Here is a 16,942-nt window from a genome sequence, read left to right on the forward strand (position 1 = left end):
GATCATGGCTGATCATCTAAAATCAGTACCCCGTTCTGGCTTTTTCCCCATATTCCCTGATTCCTTTAGCTCGTAGAGCTAAATCTAACTCTCTCTTGAAAACATCCAGTGAATTGGCCTCCATTGCCTTCTGTGGCAGAGAATTGCACAGATTCACAACTCCCTGGGTGAAAAAGATTTTCCTCATCTCAGTCCTAAATGGCCTACCCCTTATTCTTAAAATGGTTCTGGACTCCCCCAAAATCGGGAACATTTTTCCTGCATCTAGCCTGTCCAATCCTTTAAGAATTTTATATGTTTCTATAAGATCCCCTCTCATCCTAAATTCCAGTGAATACAAGCCCAGTCAACCCATTCTTTCATCATATATCATTCCCTGCCATCCCGGGAATTAACCTGGTGAACCTACGCTGCACTCCCTCAATAGCAATAATGCCTTTCCTCAAATTGGGAGACCACAATTGCACACAATACTCCAGGTGCGGTCTTCCCAGGCCCATGTACAACTGCAGTGGGACCTGCAGGGTCAGGCCTGAAACCTTGGCTGTCCGTTCCCTCCCCTAATGCTGCCTGACCCACCGAGTTCCTCTAGCAGGGTTTGTTTTGTGCAAGATGTAACCCAACTTGTCCTCATCCTCACCAGTCCACCTGATGTATCTGTGTACAAGAGCTTTGGCACAAGTGATCAAAGTTTTTGTGGAGACATCATCCACCTTTACACTGAAGATACCCACCATTGATTGATCGATACTTTATGGTCGCATGCACTTGGTACAGTGAGGCTCTTTGTTTGCATACAGTACAAGTATGCAAGAGTCGCCACGAAAAAGGTGCCAACAAAGTGACAAAAGTATTCAATATAGTCCATCTTCCTTGTTCTTGGCGACGTGTCTTCCACCGACCGCTGGGATTCATGTGGACCTGTCCTCGTCACGCAGGCGATGTATTGCCGACGCCCCTCTCACTCGCCAATGTCTGCCCTCGCTCTGCCGGTATGACTGAGCCCGCTCCTGGTCGGCTCTGACCCAGTGGCCAGACCCAGTCCTGGTCGGCTCCATTATTCTGTGTGGCATTATATCTGCTGAATCGGATAGACTCAAGGAGTCTAGCCATTTAGGTCTGACCGTCAATGAGACCTGGACCGCTTCTATCTGCCTGGCATATTCCTCACTCTACCGCGACCATGAACCAGGGGGTTGCCCATGTCTCGATGAACATTGCAGGAGAATATGCAAGAAGTAACAATGGGCATACCTAAAATGAGATGGCATCCTGATGAATCTGCATTACAGGGCAACAAGCGTACTAAATATAAAGCAGTAGGGCAAAGTGATTCCACAGTCACAGTGTCATACCAAGGCTCTATCAACACCAGTCCAAAAGATGGGGAGCAGTTACATAGCAGCAGAGTTTCAAGTCTATGACTGTTCTTATTGGTGATGCCCATTGTATGAGTGCCAAAGACTAAATGAAGCTATTGCAACTATGTTCAGCCTGCAGCGCTGAGTGGGTGTCCTATCTCGTTTCCCTACCATGTGCAGGACGGAACTGTAGATGCTGGTTTAAACTGAAGATAGACACAAAATGCTGGAGTAACTCAGCGGGACAGGCAGCATCTCTGGAGGGAAGGAATAGGAAGGGTTTCGGGTCGAGACCCTTCATCAGACTGGAGTCAGGGGGAAGGAAAATGAGAGATATAGATGGTGATGTGGGGAGATATAGAACAAACAAATGAAAGATATGCAACAAGTAACAATGATAAAGGAAACAGATCATTGTTAGCTGTGGCCTGGGTGAGAACGAGAAGCTGGAGTGACTTGGGTGCGGGGGGGGGGGGGGGGGGGGAATGGGGGATGGAGAGAGAGGGAAAGCAGGGGTTACTTGAAGTTAGAGAAATCAATTTTCATACCACTGGGCTGTAAGCCACCCAAGCGAAATATGAGATGCTGTTCCTCCAATTTGTGCTTAGCCTCACTCTGACGGTGGAGGAGGCCTAGGACAGAAAGGTCAGTGTAGGAATGGGAAGTGTTTGGCAACCGGGAGATCGGGTCGGTCCAGGCAGACGGAGCGAAGGTTTTCAGCGAGATGATCGCCCAGTCTACGTTTGGTCTCGCCGATGTATGAGACTTAAGGGTTAACTAAGGAAGGTCCCTTTCCAAGGTAGTCAGAGGAATGCAATGAATGCTGGCCTGCCAGCGATGCCACAACTTGCCAATTAACTTTTTAAGAGGAGCCAGTGACCTATTTTAGAAGTGTGGTTATTGTGTGGGAGCCTCTCCAAGCAGCAATGCAATAACAAGTTGGAAATCTGATTTTTGCATGAATGTTGGTCAGATCACATGGAAATTGCTCCACCCTCTTCATAATACCATCTAGTTTGCAGCAATTCAGCGGCCATTTTCAATAGATAGACGCAAAATGCTGGAGTAACTCAATGGGACAGGCAGCATCTCTGGATAGAAGAAATGGGTGATGTTATTTAGTGTCTACCTTCAGTGCAAACCAGCATCTGATCTGCAGTCCCTTCCTAGAGATTTCCAATATATTGCTATTGGATTATTATTGTCGTGTGTACCAAGATACAGTGAAAAACTCCGTTTGCATGCTATCCAGTTGAATGATACCACACATGAGTACAATCAAGCCGTATACAAGACCTTTGCAGTCTTAAAAGAATGTTTCCTGTCCTTTTGATGAAATGGGATGTGATGCTGAGGGGTAGAAAGAGAAAAGAGAATCTGTTTATTTGAAATTTATTTTTTTCAAGTCTGGTGTTGGTTGCTTACATCGTTGGAAAAGCCTCCATCAATTGAGATGTGATTGCAATGGCAAAGGCTCAACTGGATTCATTCTTGTTCTTGATATAGTATTGATCCAAATTTGCTGCCATACACCACATCAGTATGGCATGACCTTCACTTTGTTCTTCCATTGTTGGATGCAGTGTTTAGTTTTAGGTTAGTTTGGAGATGGGGGGTGGAAACAGGCCCTTCGGTCCACCGACCAGCGATCCCCGCACATTAACACTACCCCACACACACGAGGGACAATATTTCATTTATAGCAAGCCAAGGGAGTGTGGGAGGAAACCAAAGATCTCAGGGAAAACCCATGCAGGTCACGGGGAGAACTAACAAACTCCGTACAAACAGCACCCGTAGTCGGGTCTCTGGCGCTGTAAGGCAGTAGCTCTACTGCTACCTTACTATGCCGCCCAGTGCTTTAACAAATAAACCCCTCTTTCGGGCATCACTTTGAATTCAAGTTCTTCATATCTCCATGCCCTTCCAGTTTCCTCTGACTCCAGTTTCCCTCCCAGTCTTGCCCCTTGTGATCTAATCATCCAAAACAGAATAACTCGGCTAATTTTAGGGATGAGAGCATTGCCCTAGCGAGAGGCTTGACAGTTTGGGTCTGCATTCTTTGGAGCTGAGAAATATGAGGGGGGGGGGGGGGCGGTCTTATTTAAAGATGTGGGATCCTGAGAGACACGGCAGGGTAGATGTTAATATTCTCACTAGTTGGAGAATCCAGTGTGGGGATGTAGTTTTGAGATAAGGGAATGTCCATTTAAAATTGAGATAGGTAACAATTTCTCCTTTGTGGGAGCCAGATCGTGAGAAGTAGAGATGGGTACATTTTTGGAAGGTCGGGAGATTGAGGGTTGTGGAACTGGCACAAGAATTGAAGCGTGGGATAGATTGAATGGCAAAATGGGAGTGGGGGAGCAAATGGGTCCAACTTCATAGTGATCTTTCTTTCCTTGATTCCAAACAACCAGTCCTCCACAGAGACCTTGGCTTCATTCCTTCCAACCATTACAATCGTTTGTAAGACTGTTGTGAGGTGGCATTCTTCTCCTTCCCCCTTTATCTGAAGATAACTTATTTGGCCAGTGCCATTGTCTACCTTTCTCCTCAACCATGGGTTTCCCTTCACCCTGGAAGTAAAAAAAAGAGTAAAGACATTGGAAATCCTGAATTAAATTGCAAAATGTTGCAATATCTGTGGAAAGAGAAACTGCGCAGGAAGGAACTGCAGATGCTGGTTTAAACCAAAGATAGACGCAACAAGCTGGAGTAACTCAGCGGGTCAGACGGCATCCCTTGAGAAAAGGAATAGGTGACGTTTCGGGTCGAGACCCTTCTTCAGACCCTGGACCTGAAACCTTACCTATATAGTTTAGAGATACAGGCCCACCATGTCCGCACTGACCAGTGATCCCCGCACACTGACACTATCCTACACACACACTAGGGACAATTTACACTAATACCAAGTGTACAAACCCAAGCCAATTAACCTACAAACCTGTATATCTTTGGAGTGTGGGAGGAAACTGAAGATCTTGGAGAAGACCCACGCGGTCACGGGGAGAACGTCCAAGCTCCGTACAGACAGCACCCGCAGTCAGGATCAAACCCGTGTCTCCGGTGCTGACAAGCAACAACTCTACCGCTGCGGCCATTTTTTTTTCCAGAGATGCTGTCTGACCCGCTGAGTTACTCCAGCTTTTTGTGTCTACCTTCGAAAGAGAAGCTGTTTCAGGTTGAAGACTCTTGGTCAGAACTATGAAAATAATCTAATTAGTTTCATTCATTATTTATGTTTCTTCGATTTCTGACACAAAGCTGTAAATTGGGAGGAAAATAGGCCATTTGGCCCCCCGAGCCTGCTCTGTCATTTAATAATATAATGGGTGATCTGTATCTACTCTGCGCTCCTGTGTCCTGTAGTCATCTTCTACATGATGCCAGCACTCAACATGTATCTGCCATTTGGCATTCCACAGGGGATTGGTCCCTACAGGGTGCACGGTCCTTCTTCCATCTCCTCCAGCACTCACTCCCCCTAGCACCTTTCCATTGGAACTGCAGGAAGAGTCACACCTTCCCATTTATCTTCCTCTTTCCAGGGCTCCCAACACCTCACACATCTCATGCACCTATTACTTATATTATTACTAATATATTAGTCTGGATTAATTTATTCCTCACAATGTTGCCTTCTTGACTATAAAAAAAATCGAATGGAGGTCGGTGAATGCAGATGCTCTGTTCAGTCCACAAGGTAATCCTAAGATTCCTGCATCCTGCTACTCTACCTCTTTGCTCTCTACCTCTTTGGGCTTGGGCACTGTGATAGAGTCATGGACTTGTACTGCGTAGAGGCAGTCCCTTTGGCCCACCTTGTCCCTGCTGACCATGATGTCTTTCTACGCTAGTTCCATTTGCCTGCATTAGGCCCATATCCCTTTATGCCTCTCCTATATAAACACCTGTCTAAATGGCGTTTAAATGTGGTTATTGTATCTGCCCAGACTGCCTCTGCTGACAGCTCATTCTCGATATTCACCATCCTCTCCGTGAAGCACTTTGGCCCTGAAATCTCCTTTAAATTTCTCCTCTCTCACATCAGCCACTTAAACCTCTGCCCTCTAGTTATGGACTCCACAGCGATGGGGAGAAAGATTTATTATCTAGTCCATCCATGATCCGCATAATTTTATAAACCTTCAAAAGGCTACCTTTCAGCTGTCCAAATCCTTGTGACAATAAATCCAGCCTGTCCAATCTCTCTTTATAAAGGCAGACCTCTGTTCCAGACAATATCGGTGAATTTATTTTTAGTTTAATTTAGTTTAGAGATACAGCGCTGAAACAGGCCCATGGGCCCACTGAGTCCGAACCAAACAGAGATCCTTCACATTCACATTATCCTACACACACTAGGGATAATTTTACATTTACACCAAGCCAATTAACCTACAAACCTGGAGTGTGGGAGGAAACCGAAGATCTCGGAGAAAACCCATGTAGGTCACAGGGAGAAGGTACAAACTATGTACAAACAAACACCCAGGATTGTACGTGGGTCTCTGGCGCTGTGAGGCAGCAGCTCTACTGCTGCACCGCCTTCTGCACTCTTTCTGTGGCTGCCACATCCTGTAAGGTGGTGGCCAGAACTGTATACAACAAAGCCTAACAGGAAATGTCAGTCCTGAACTATGAAGAAGGGTCTCGACCTGAAACGTCACCCATTTCTTCGCTCCAGAGATGCTGCCTGTCCTGCTGGGTTACTCTAGCGTTTTGTGCCCCTCTTCTATGAATTGAACAGTCTAATCTACTCTTTTTGTGCCACATTTCCATTTCCTCCCCGTCACCTCCTGGTAACTTCTTTCATCTGATTGCACCTCTGTAAAATGTACTTTTGGGATTCACCAGCCTGCACTAACTTTATCCGTTGCCAACTCCCCCATCTGTCTTGGTCTTTCAGACATTTCCCTCTGTCCCTCCTCTCACTTTCTCTACAACCTGCAATGCATCACCTCTTAATGTTTCCTATTAACTCTGCTTCTCTCAGCACAGATGCTGCCTGATATGAGTAGTTTCTGTTTTCTGTTTTGTGAAAAAAGCGCACATTATTTTTCAGGGGAAATTGGATACTATGCCAGGCATTCATTCCTAAATTGTGGTTGTCCATCCCACCGCACAAAACGCTGGAGTAACTCAGCGGGACTGGCAGCATCTCTGGATAGAAGGAATGGGTGACGTTTCGGGTCGAGACCCTTCTTCAGACCACTTCAAGATGATGTGAGGTAGTGGAAGGACCTACAGTTTAATTAACGGTCTGATAGGGTGGCGTTCTAAGCATTTCTGTATCTCCCAAGTCTTCCTATGGAGATATGCAAATGAGTGCAAGTTTAGTTTATTGTCACGTGTACCGAGGTGCAGTGAAAAGCTTTTGTTGCGTGCTTACCAGTCAGTGGAAAGACAATACATGATTACATTCAAGCCATTAACAGTGTACAGGTACATGATAAAGTAATGACGTTTTGTGCAAGGTAAAGCCAGTAAAGTCCGATCAAGGATAGTCTGAGGTCACCAATGAGGTAGATAGTAGTTCAGCACTGCTCTCTGGTTGTGGTAGGATGACTCAGTTGCCTGATAACAGCTGGGAAGAAACAGTCCCTAAATCTGGAGGAGTGCGTTTTCACACTTCAATACCTTTTGCCTGATGGGAGAGGGGCGAAGAGGGAGTGGCCAGGGTGCGACTCGTCCTTGATGATGCTGCTGGCTTTGCCGATGCAGCGTGAGGTATAAATGGAGTCAATGGAAGGGAGGTTGGTTTGTGTGATGGTCTGGGCTGCATCCACAATTCGCTAAGGTTTCACATGGAAACAATTGGTTAAGTGCTGATGTGAATTCTGTTTTCAGCATCAGAACAGTTGACTGTGGATGTAATTAAATCTTCATGCCACGAGTGTTCTATGGGCTTTGAGAACCTCCGGTCCATTTAACAAGAGAAGTAAGAACTACTGAAGCTGATCATTCATCAGTGTTGCTCCTATTCTAGCCTGGAGTACCAGGTTCTGCTCAGATGGTTTGAAACCACATCTTGGAGGAATAGACCGGGTAGATGCACAGAGTCTCTTGCCCAGAGTAGGTGAATCGAGGACCAGAGGACATAGGTTCAAGGTGAAGGGGAAAAGATTTAATAGGAATCTGAGGGGTAGCTTTTTCACACAAAGGATGGTGAGTGTAGAGAACGAGCTGCCAGAGGAGGTAATCGAGGCAGGGACTGTCCAGATGTTTAAGAAACAGTTAGACAGGTGCATGGGTAGGACAAGTTTGGAGGGATAGGGACCAAATGTAGGCAGGTGGGACTAGTGTAGCTGGGACATGTTGGCTGGTGTGGGCAAGTTGGGCCGAAGGGCCTGTTTCCACGCTGTATCACTCCAGGATTCTTGAGGCAAAGCTGCAACTGCTGGTTTATTGGATAATGGGTTACAAAGCAGGGGAATCTGCGTAAAGAAGTTGTTGTCTGAAAGGAGCCCTGCATGAGCTGGCACCCCGGGGCCGAGCCACAGCTTCCCCGAGCTCTGACCTTCCCCCAGCTAGTCAGATGCAAGCATTTCAAACGCTTCGTGGTGTGCTGTGAGGCGCAGTGTGTTTTGTTGCGAGGGTATGACAGTCCGCCTGGCTCCTGCATTGTGGCACTCTCTGTGATTGCAGTTCTGTGCATGTGGAAGCCGAGGGTTGGCTGCTGGGAGGGGGTGTGGCGGGAAAGGGCCAGGAATCTGCAGCTGCCCAGCTGGAACGTAATCTCACAGACAGACTGCAGTGTATGCTCAACGCTGTTCCTGGAGGCTTCCGCTGGCCGCCTTTGGAATTCTGGCCCCCTGTTTTATTTTGATGGTTTCCACATATCCCTTCTCAAGCTGAGCCTGTGCAGAAATACTCACCCGCACGGGAGGAGCAGTAACAAAATGTGCGCTGAAAGGTGCAGATTTTAAACCTTCTCCCACCCAAAGGTTTGAGCAGGTGCTCTGGGCTGAAGCTCCCATGAATTGCCAGGAAAGTACTTCCCTGTGGAGTGCCATTAAAACACGCAGATTAATAACCAAATAAACTGCTATTCCACTGGCATATTTCATAACACATTTCGCTTGGGCAGCTCACACCCCAGCAGTACAAATATTGACTTCTCTAAATTCAAGTAACCCTTGCTTTCCCCCTCTCTCTCCATTCCTCCCCCTTCCCAGTTCTCCGACTAGTCTGACTGTTCCTGATTACATTTTATCCCTGTATGCCTTGCTGTTGCCTCTAGCTGACAATGATCTATTCTGCATCTTCCTTGATCACCCGATTTGATGCCTCGTTCTCACACCTTACACTTCCTTATCTCTGTGTCCTCCCCTCCCCTGACTCTCAGTCCGAAGGAGGGTCTCGACCCGAAGCGTCCACCCATTCCTTCTCTCCAGAGATGCTGCCTGTCCCTCTGAGTTACTCCAGCATTTTGTGTCTATCTTCGGTCTAAGCCAGCACCTGCAGTTCCTACACATTCCAGTCAACGTCGCTTCAAAAATGAGAATACCTGCATTTTGGCACGTTTGCGGAATCTTGTCCATTAGCTGTTTGCTTATGCTACAACAGTAAATTGCTGAAGTATATGGCACCATATAGAATAATGTAGTGGGAATGTCCCTGTCTCCCTTCAAGGGACACACAAGGACTTGGCGTAATATTTCATCTTGAAGATGGCTTTTTGGATGGAGATACCTACCATCTGCGCGATCCTGAACATGGAAATCTCTGGACAGGATAGTTAACAGCAACTGCTTTAGGTGTGAATGCTCACTCCCATCCGGTTAAGGCTGAGGCTGAAGATGACACTTAACAACTGACCAGTGCACATGTGACACCTTTTAACATTTTGTGTTTGTGATGATCTGAAGCTGCTCGATTGAAGGAGTCACTTCCCATATTCTCTGCTTCCCTTTCATTGCAACTTGCACTCCTCCGCCCTGGATTACTACCTCTTTGTACTGATAGTGCCTTGTCTGGTTGGCGATCTAGGCACCTCAGGCAAACGGGAACACCTTGGCCGACTCTTCATTAACTCTGAACTTGGTTGATGAATGGATGGAGGTGGGGTGGTGTCTATAGATGAAAGGCTGGGGGTTGGTGGAGAAATGGAGGCATGCTTGGGGGAGGGTAGTGGAGCGAAGCTGTGATGAGTGTTTGGGATTGGGTTGAAGAGGCTTTGGGTTGGGGGTCATGATTGTTCAGGGGCATTGGTTGGCATGAAACGCATTGGGGAAGAGAAAAGAGGATGGGGTAGTTGGGCATTTATTCCACTGAGGACTGTGCTCTGGGCCCGGCTGCAGAAGTTGACACCCTGGTCATCCAAGTTACATAAATCGTGTCTTGGCTCCAAGTCCAAGAGGAAGCTTAACATAGTACGACAATACTCCGTTGGCATATTATAGGAAATGAATGCATTCCTCAAGTGAAAGTTGAGGACTAGGCAGCACTGAAGATGTGTCAGCATGTGGATGTTTGGGTATCATGGTGCGAATGAGCTATTCCGCTGACTGGTGTTATGTTTTCCCTTGTGGGCGTGTGGAGTCAGAGGTTGGACTTGTTGGTGCTGCCACCAACAACACAAGGATTGTGCACAGCAAAGTCATGATGTGCTTTGAAAGTCACCTAATGTACTTGGCAGTCCCTGTTGCACGCACACAACTCTACATTGGGTGCCCAAGAGAAACCTCAGCACAGCCACCGCACAAGTGCCCGAACAGTCCAGTTTTTTAATAAAATGACTTTCAATAATAAATAAATAAACCAATTTGCCAAATGTCCCGTCCTAGTGTGCAATGTTGGCGTGGCTTTTTCCGACTTGCGTTTTTGCTTTCTGCAACTGAAAACAAACGTTCTCTCTTTTCTGGTTCACATGAAGAGCCTTTGAACTGAAAACCCTGGTACTGAACCTTTCTGAACAGCATTGCACAAAATGGCAGGTATTTTTAAGAACTCTCTGAAACTGCCTCTTTGGCCAATCAGAAGATAATGCTGATGAAGGGTCTCGATCATTACCTCTCTCCAGAGATACTGCCTGGCACGCCCGCTATATTTTGCTCTCTCTTTGCACTATTATAGTTGTGTATGGCTTGATGCTACTCAAGTATGTTATGATTTGGCTGGATAATACACAGAGTTCTACACTATAACGGTGCATGTGACGATAATGATCCAATGCCAATAAAAAAACATTTGGTCACCAGTTTTTAATGCTTCTAGTTTGTGGCTGTAGGCTGTTAGATGCTGTTGTGGGGAAGCTCCTTGGACCTTTTCAGGTTAGTTTACAGCACGGAAACAAGCCCTTCGGCCCACCGAGTCCACACCGACCAGCGATCCCCGCACATTAAGACTATCCTACACACACATACACACACATGCATACACGCATACACGCACACGCGCACACACACATACACACACACACACATATACACACACACACATATACACACACACACATACACACACACACACACATATACATACACACACACATACACACACGCCAATTTACATTTATACCAAGCCAATTAACCTACAAATCTGTACGTCGTTGGAGTGTGTGAGGAAACGGAAGATCTTGGGGAAAACCCATGCAGTCACGGTGTGAACGTCCAAACTCCGTACAGACAGTGCCTGTAGTCAGGATTGAACCCGGGTCTCTGGCGCTGTAAGGCAGCGACGCTGCCACTGCGCCACCGGGCCTCCCCCTGTTGCGTTGCTGGAGGTGGGTGTGAAAGCCTGTGTGTGTTGTGTTTTTCAGCAATGGATGACCATGCTCTGGGCCAGGCTGCAGAGGCTGGCTCTCTTGCCCAGCGAGAGGAGGAGTTGCACGAAGCCCGTGTGAGCGCCAAGGCCAAGAGGAAGCTGAGGAAGAGCTCGTCCCGTGACTCTGGGTCTGGCCGCGAGTCGTTTTCCGAGAGTACAGAAGGTAGCTGCAGCAAAGGCAAGATGGGGGACAAGAAATCCCGATCTGGAAAGGGTCGAGGGCTTCCAAAGAAAGGTAATTGGGAACACGATGTTGAAAATGGAGAGGAAATCTCTCGCCTTTCTCTGGACGCACGTTTCCTTATCCCTGTTACTTTCCTTGTAGCCATTCAATTGCCTCTCTGCGTTCTAGATTGTGCACAGGCTTGCACTCACACTTCTGAGGACTTGAAACCGCCCAGTCTCTGAGACAAGCGTGCTAGTAAATCCAGGCAAATATGGTTCCAGAGTCCTCTGACGGCAGCCACGGCCTACAGCGGTGGAGGACATAACCTCTACACTTGGCCAGGCCCACCCGGCAACAGGTCAGCCAGGACAACGGACCCTCATGGTCAGATCGAGATCCCTGCACTTACAACAACTGGCACTTGAAAATGGTGCCAAATCTGGTGGCCCTCTCTACTCAGTGTGCTACTGCTGCACACTTGTACTGTGTCTGAGATGCTTCTCTAATACGTAGAAGTGCTGAACTGTATACAAAAATGAATTTTGCTTTACACGTGACTAGTAAGGCACCATACCACAGGTCTGGGAGGAGTCCTTTGAACGGGGACTTGGTTGTTCTGGTTGTTAAATCAGGAGTCGTTCTGTGGAAGGTGTAGCAGTTTCATCAGACGTTCCTGCTGTCTTTGGGTACTCTACGCTCCGACACTACAGAAATACGCTGAGCATCACGGCAGCAAACTCTGACTGAGCTGCATTCCAGGGAGTGTGATACATGAATACCTGACTCATGAACTGTGGGCGTTGCTGGCTAACAAGTTAATCCCCCGGTAATAATGGGCTTGGATATCTGCTGCAGCGCTGCTCAGTCCATTCCCAACTTCTTAGAAACACTGAAAATAGGTGCATGAGAAGGCCATTCGGCCCTTCGAGCCAGCACCGGCTTTCAATATGATCACGGCTGATCATCCAAAATCAGTACCCCATTCCTGCTTTTTCCCCATATCCCTTGATCCCGTTAGCCCTAAGGGCTAAATCCAATTCTCTCTTGAAAACATCCATTCAATTGGCCTCCACTGCCTTCTGTGGCAGAGAATTCCACAGATTCATAACTCTTTGGGTGAAAAAGTTTTTCCTCATCTCAGTCCTAAATGGCCTACCCTTTATTCTTAAACTGTGACCCCTGGTTCTGGACTCTCCCAACATCGGGAACATTTCTCCTGCATCTAGCCTGTCCAATCCCTGAAGAATTTTATATGTTTCTATAAGATCCCCTCTCATCCTTCTAAATTCCAGTGAATACAAGCCCAGTCGACCCATTCATTCATCATATGTCAGTCGCGCCATCCCGGGAATTAACCTGGTGAACCTACGCTGCACTCCCTCAATGGCAAGAATGTCCTTCCCCAAATTAGGAGACCGAAACTGCACACAATACTCCAGGTGTGGTCGCACTGGGGCCCTGTACAACTGCAGTAGGACCTCCTTGCTCCTAAACTCAAATCCTCTCGCTATGAAGGCCAACGTGAGAGATGCCTGCCCCAGTCACCTTGCAACCACTGAACATTGTTGAATTGGAAAGGAGGATGTCCACTCCCAGTATCAACCTCTGCTGGGAAACTCCAGACCAGGCTGGGGATGTTTCACCAGAGCTGAAAGTGAGTCCTTGCAGATCATTTTGATTCTTGCTGACTTGTTCACAAAAATGAGAGGGGGAACTCTCTTGCCCTTTGTGACACTTCATAGAAAATGGTGCAACTTCGAACAGTGCTGGTGTAACTCAATGGGTTAGGCAGCATCTCTGGAAACATGTATAAGTTTAGTTTAGTTTCGAGACACAGTGCAGAAACAGGCCATTCGGCCACCGAATCAGTGCCGACCAGCGATCCCCACTCACTAACACTATCCTACACACACTGGGGACAATTTATAATTGTACCAAAGCCCAATTAACCTACAAACCTGTACATTCTTGGAGTGTGGGAGGAAACTGAAGGTCTTGGAGAAAACATACAAACTCCGTTCAGACAAGGACCCATAGTCAGGATCGAACCCGGGTCTCTGGCGCTGTAAGGCAGAAGCTCTACCGCTGTGCCACTGTGCTGTCCATAAAGATGATGGAAAGTAGATATGAAGCCAGGGGTCAGATCAGCCAACACCTTGCTGAATGACTGAAAGGACTGAATGAGTTCTGCCTGGTGATTTTTATTCTCTTCTTCTCTGGCCTGCTGGAAGGTGGCAGATCTTCAGTGCGTGACCTCATCTGATCGAGGCCTATTTTGTGTCACAGGGGGTGCTGGAGGCAAAGGTGTGTGGGGTGCTGCAGCCCAGGTGTACGATGTGGAGCAGCCGGACATCCACGATCCCAACTACGATGACGATAAGCAGGTACTCCCGGCTCACGTCCCAACCAGAGTGGTCGAGGGACAATCGGAAATATTGTGCAATTTTAATAGGATTGCACAGAGAAACTATCTCCTGTATACCTACCCCCCCCTCCCCTCCCCTCTTCCCCCCCTTCCCCCACTCCATTCCCCTCAACCCCCCTTTTCCTCCCTCCTCCCCTCCCCCGTCCCCCCACCTCAACCCCCCTGATCCTCCCTACCCCCTTCCCTCCCCCCTCCATCCCCCTCAACCCCCCTGATCCTCCCTACCCCCTTCCCTCCCCCCTCCATCACCCTCAACCATCCTTATCCTCCTCCCTCCCCCCTCCTCCCTCCCTCGGAGATAGATTTAAACTTTAAAACGTGAATAACATTAAAAATATAAACACTGATTTCAATGAAACTTCTTCCATTAGCACCAAAGGGACGACGGTGAGTAAGGTGGGCCTAAAATTGTTTACATCTCTCGTTTCCCTTTCCCCTGACTCTCAGTCTAAAGCAGGGTCTCAACCCGAAACGTCATTTCTTTTCTCCAGAGATGGTGCCTGTCCCGCTGAGTTACACCAGCTTTTTGCATCTATCTTCGATTTAAATCTGCATCTGCAGTTCCTTCCTGCACAATAATGTAAGGATGTGCACAGCTTTGAGAGTTGCCCAATGTCACTGCACATATGTGGGCAGTCTTGGTGCGTGCGCCCACGCTGCACGATGGATGTCCGAGAGAAACTTTAGCACAGGCACCACACAAGTGCCCGAACAGTCCAGTTTCTGATAAGATATCTTTGGGGGTGGCCCAGAAGGCTGTTCCACGAGACCATGTATCTGAAGCTGGAAGCACCCATTCAGCAAGGTTATGAATGCAGTATTCGTACATGTTCACTGTTATTTTTTTTGACTACCTCTCTGGGTTTATTGTGTTCATACAATTGCCTTCATTTATTTTAGCTACTTTTACATTTCTTTATTCATTGGAGAGTTTATCTCTTCCCATTTCCATTGCAAAAGAAGTAATTTAATTTCCCTTCTCAGTTTTGCTATGTATGTGCGTCTAAAGACGAAGTGAGATTGGACTTTTTTGCCTTCCATCACAGTGAGGAATGTGGGGAATCCGCTGTGGTGGATGTTTATGTTCACTTTTATGTCGTTGTGCGTCTTGTTGCTTTTCGTTTCCGTACGGCTGTACAGTAATTCGCATATCACTGTACCTTAATTGGTACACGTGACAATAAAAGACCTTTGAAACCTTCAGTTTAATGATGCCAGGTGGGTTATCCTAAGTCCATAATTTAAGTGTTCCTGCCTTCACACACAATTGTAAAGTTCAGGTTGGGATGCATCAGGAATGAAATTGGAACAGTGGTTCCCAATCACAGGGAGGTAAACATTGCAATCACTCTCTTTCAAAAAGAAAAGCCAATTCCTAAGGTAGTTATGTTTTTGAGGTGAGGCAGTAGCCGATTGAGCAAAGACTGGGAATAGTGTTGAGGTACAATCAGGAATATTTTCATATTTCATGGAAAGAGGCCATTCTGCCCATTAAATTCATGCTGACTTGCATCGTGATCAAGATCCCTCACCCATTTCTTCCCCTGTGACTTATTCTCCCCAACTTTTCCATCAACTACTCTCAGATTCTACCACCCAGTGGTAAATTACAGAGGCCAATTAACCTGTTCACTGCCACCCCCCGAGTACACTCGGGTCAGAGTGCACTAGTGAAACAAAAATCTTGGCAGTGTGGAAAGTTTCCACTGGTGGGAGAGTCGAGGACCAGACATCATAGCCTCAGAATTAAAGGGTACTCTTTTAAGAAGGAGGTGAGGAGGAACATCTTTAGTGAGAGCGTAGTTAATCTGCGGAATTCGTTGCCACAGAGGGCTGTGGAGGCCAAGTCAGTGGATATTTTTAAGGCAGAGAGAGACAAATTCTGGATTAGAACGGGTGTCAAGCGTTATGAGGGGGAAAGGCAGGAAAATGGGATTAGGAGGCAGAGATCAGCCATGATTAAACGGCAGAGTAGACTGGATGGGCCGAATGGCATAATTCTACTCCTATAAATTGTGAACTTGTGAACAGGTTAATCTACCAACTGCCACACCTTTGGGATGTGGGGGAAAACAGAAGGAAACTTGCACGGTAATGGGGCGAATGTGCAAACAGAGAGCATTTGTGGTCAGGGTTGAACCTTGGTCCCTGGTGTTTTGAGGCAGTGGCTCGACCAGCTGTGCCACTGAACTGCCAGTAATCATTCTGAGGGGCTGAGTTGGAGCAAGGAGAAAGTTGGCTTACATCAGGCCCTGTGATCCAACACTTGGACAGACTCCTTACTTGGTCTGTTGATGTCTCTGAGTGTGCCAGTAACTGATGTCTGCTTTGTTGCAGGGTGAAACTGTGTACCAGACAGTTGTTCCTGAGCTGGGCGACAGCGAGTTTGAAAAAGCAGTGACTCCCATTATTCAGGAGTACTTTCAACATGGCGATACCAAAGAGGTTGCTGTAAGTGCGAATCCCAGTCCTTCTCTCAAGTGGAGCTCCCTGCACTCAAGGTTCAATGGTACTTTAAAGGTGTGGGATCAGTGAGACAACAGCGAGAATCTTGTTCTGTGGAGCCTCCAAGCCTGGTTGAGAAATTAAAGTAAAATGTACATTTTGACCAAAATTCAAGAAACATTCGCCAGGAGTTTTAAAGAGAAATGCACGGAATGTTAAATCTGGAATTATGTGGCATCCCTTGAATCAGGCTCGAATCTTGTGAATCAAGTAAGGAAAGTTTGAAATCAAGCTTCAAGCTAAGCAGGGGACAGGGGTTCTTCCGAAGGGAAGTTTGAGAAGGTATAAAGCAAAGTGGGTAATGGTGATGGGAGTCTCGGGAGTGAGTGGTACATCTGTACGTGGATTTGAAGCAGCGAGAAGCAGCACAATGTTAACCACCATCAACACCTTTCAATCTTTCGCCAGTTTAAAAAATACTTGTGCAGGAGAGAGAAAAAAAGTCCACAATTCCAAGTTGCAGAGGGTGGCGGAGAGCTGGACAGGGCAAAGGGGACATCTGCAAAAGTGTGACACCAGGTCAAATGGAGGAAGTTAGGGGGTAATAGATTTTTTGTCTGTGTTACCTGCTGCAGGTTTATTAATTAATGCCATCTAAATATACACAATATTATTGCTCAATTGGCGGAAGTTGCAATTTAAAATCCAATATTATTACTGATTAGTAGATACTAGACCAAGTGGACCTGTTGGGTTCATTCCTCGTAGAGG

The 16,942-nt window shown here is 47.0% G+C and overlaps 1 protein-coding gene across 1 annotated transcript in view; it reads left to right on the forward strand.

Moving 5' to 3' along the window:
• LOC144600240 (programmed cell death protein 4-like) overlaps positions 1 to 16,942 on the forward strand; it is a 32,533-nt gene that overhangs the window by 2,668 nt on the left and 12,923 nt on the right. Inside the window, exons 3-5 of the mRNA XM_078411791.1 lie at positions 11,131 to 11,370; positions 13,588 to 13,685; positions 16,064 to 16,177. Of these exons, the coding sequence (XP_078267917.1) occupies positions 11,131 to 11,370; positions 13,588 to 13,685; positions 16,064 to 16,177 (452 nt within the window). The remainder of the gene's footprint in view (positions 1 to 11,130; positions 11,371 to 13,587; positions 13,686 to 16,063; positions 16,178 to 16,942) is intronic.

The sequence above is a fragment of the Rhinoraja longicauda genome, chromosome 14 (genome assembly GCF_053455715.1).
Source record: "Rhinoraja longicauda isolate Sanriku21f chromosome 14, sRhiLon1.1, whole genome shotgun sequence".
In the NCBI taxonomy this organism is placed as follows: Eukaryota; Metazoa; Chordata; class Chondrichthyes; order Rajiformes; family Arhynchobatidae; genus Rhinoraja; species Rhinoraja longicauda.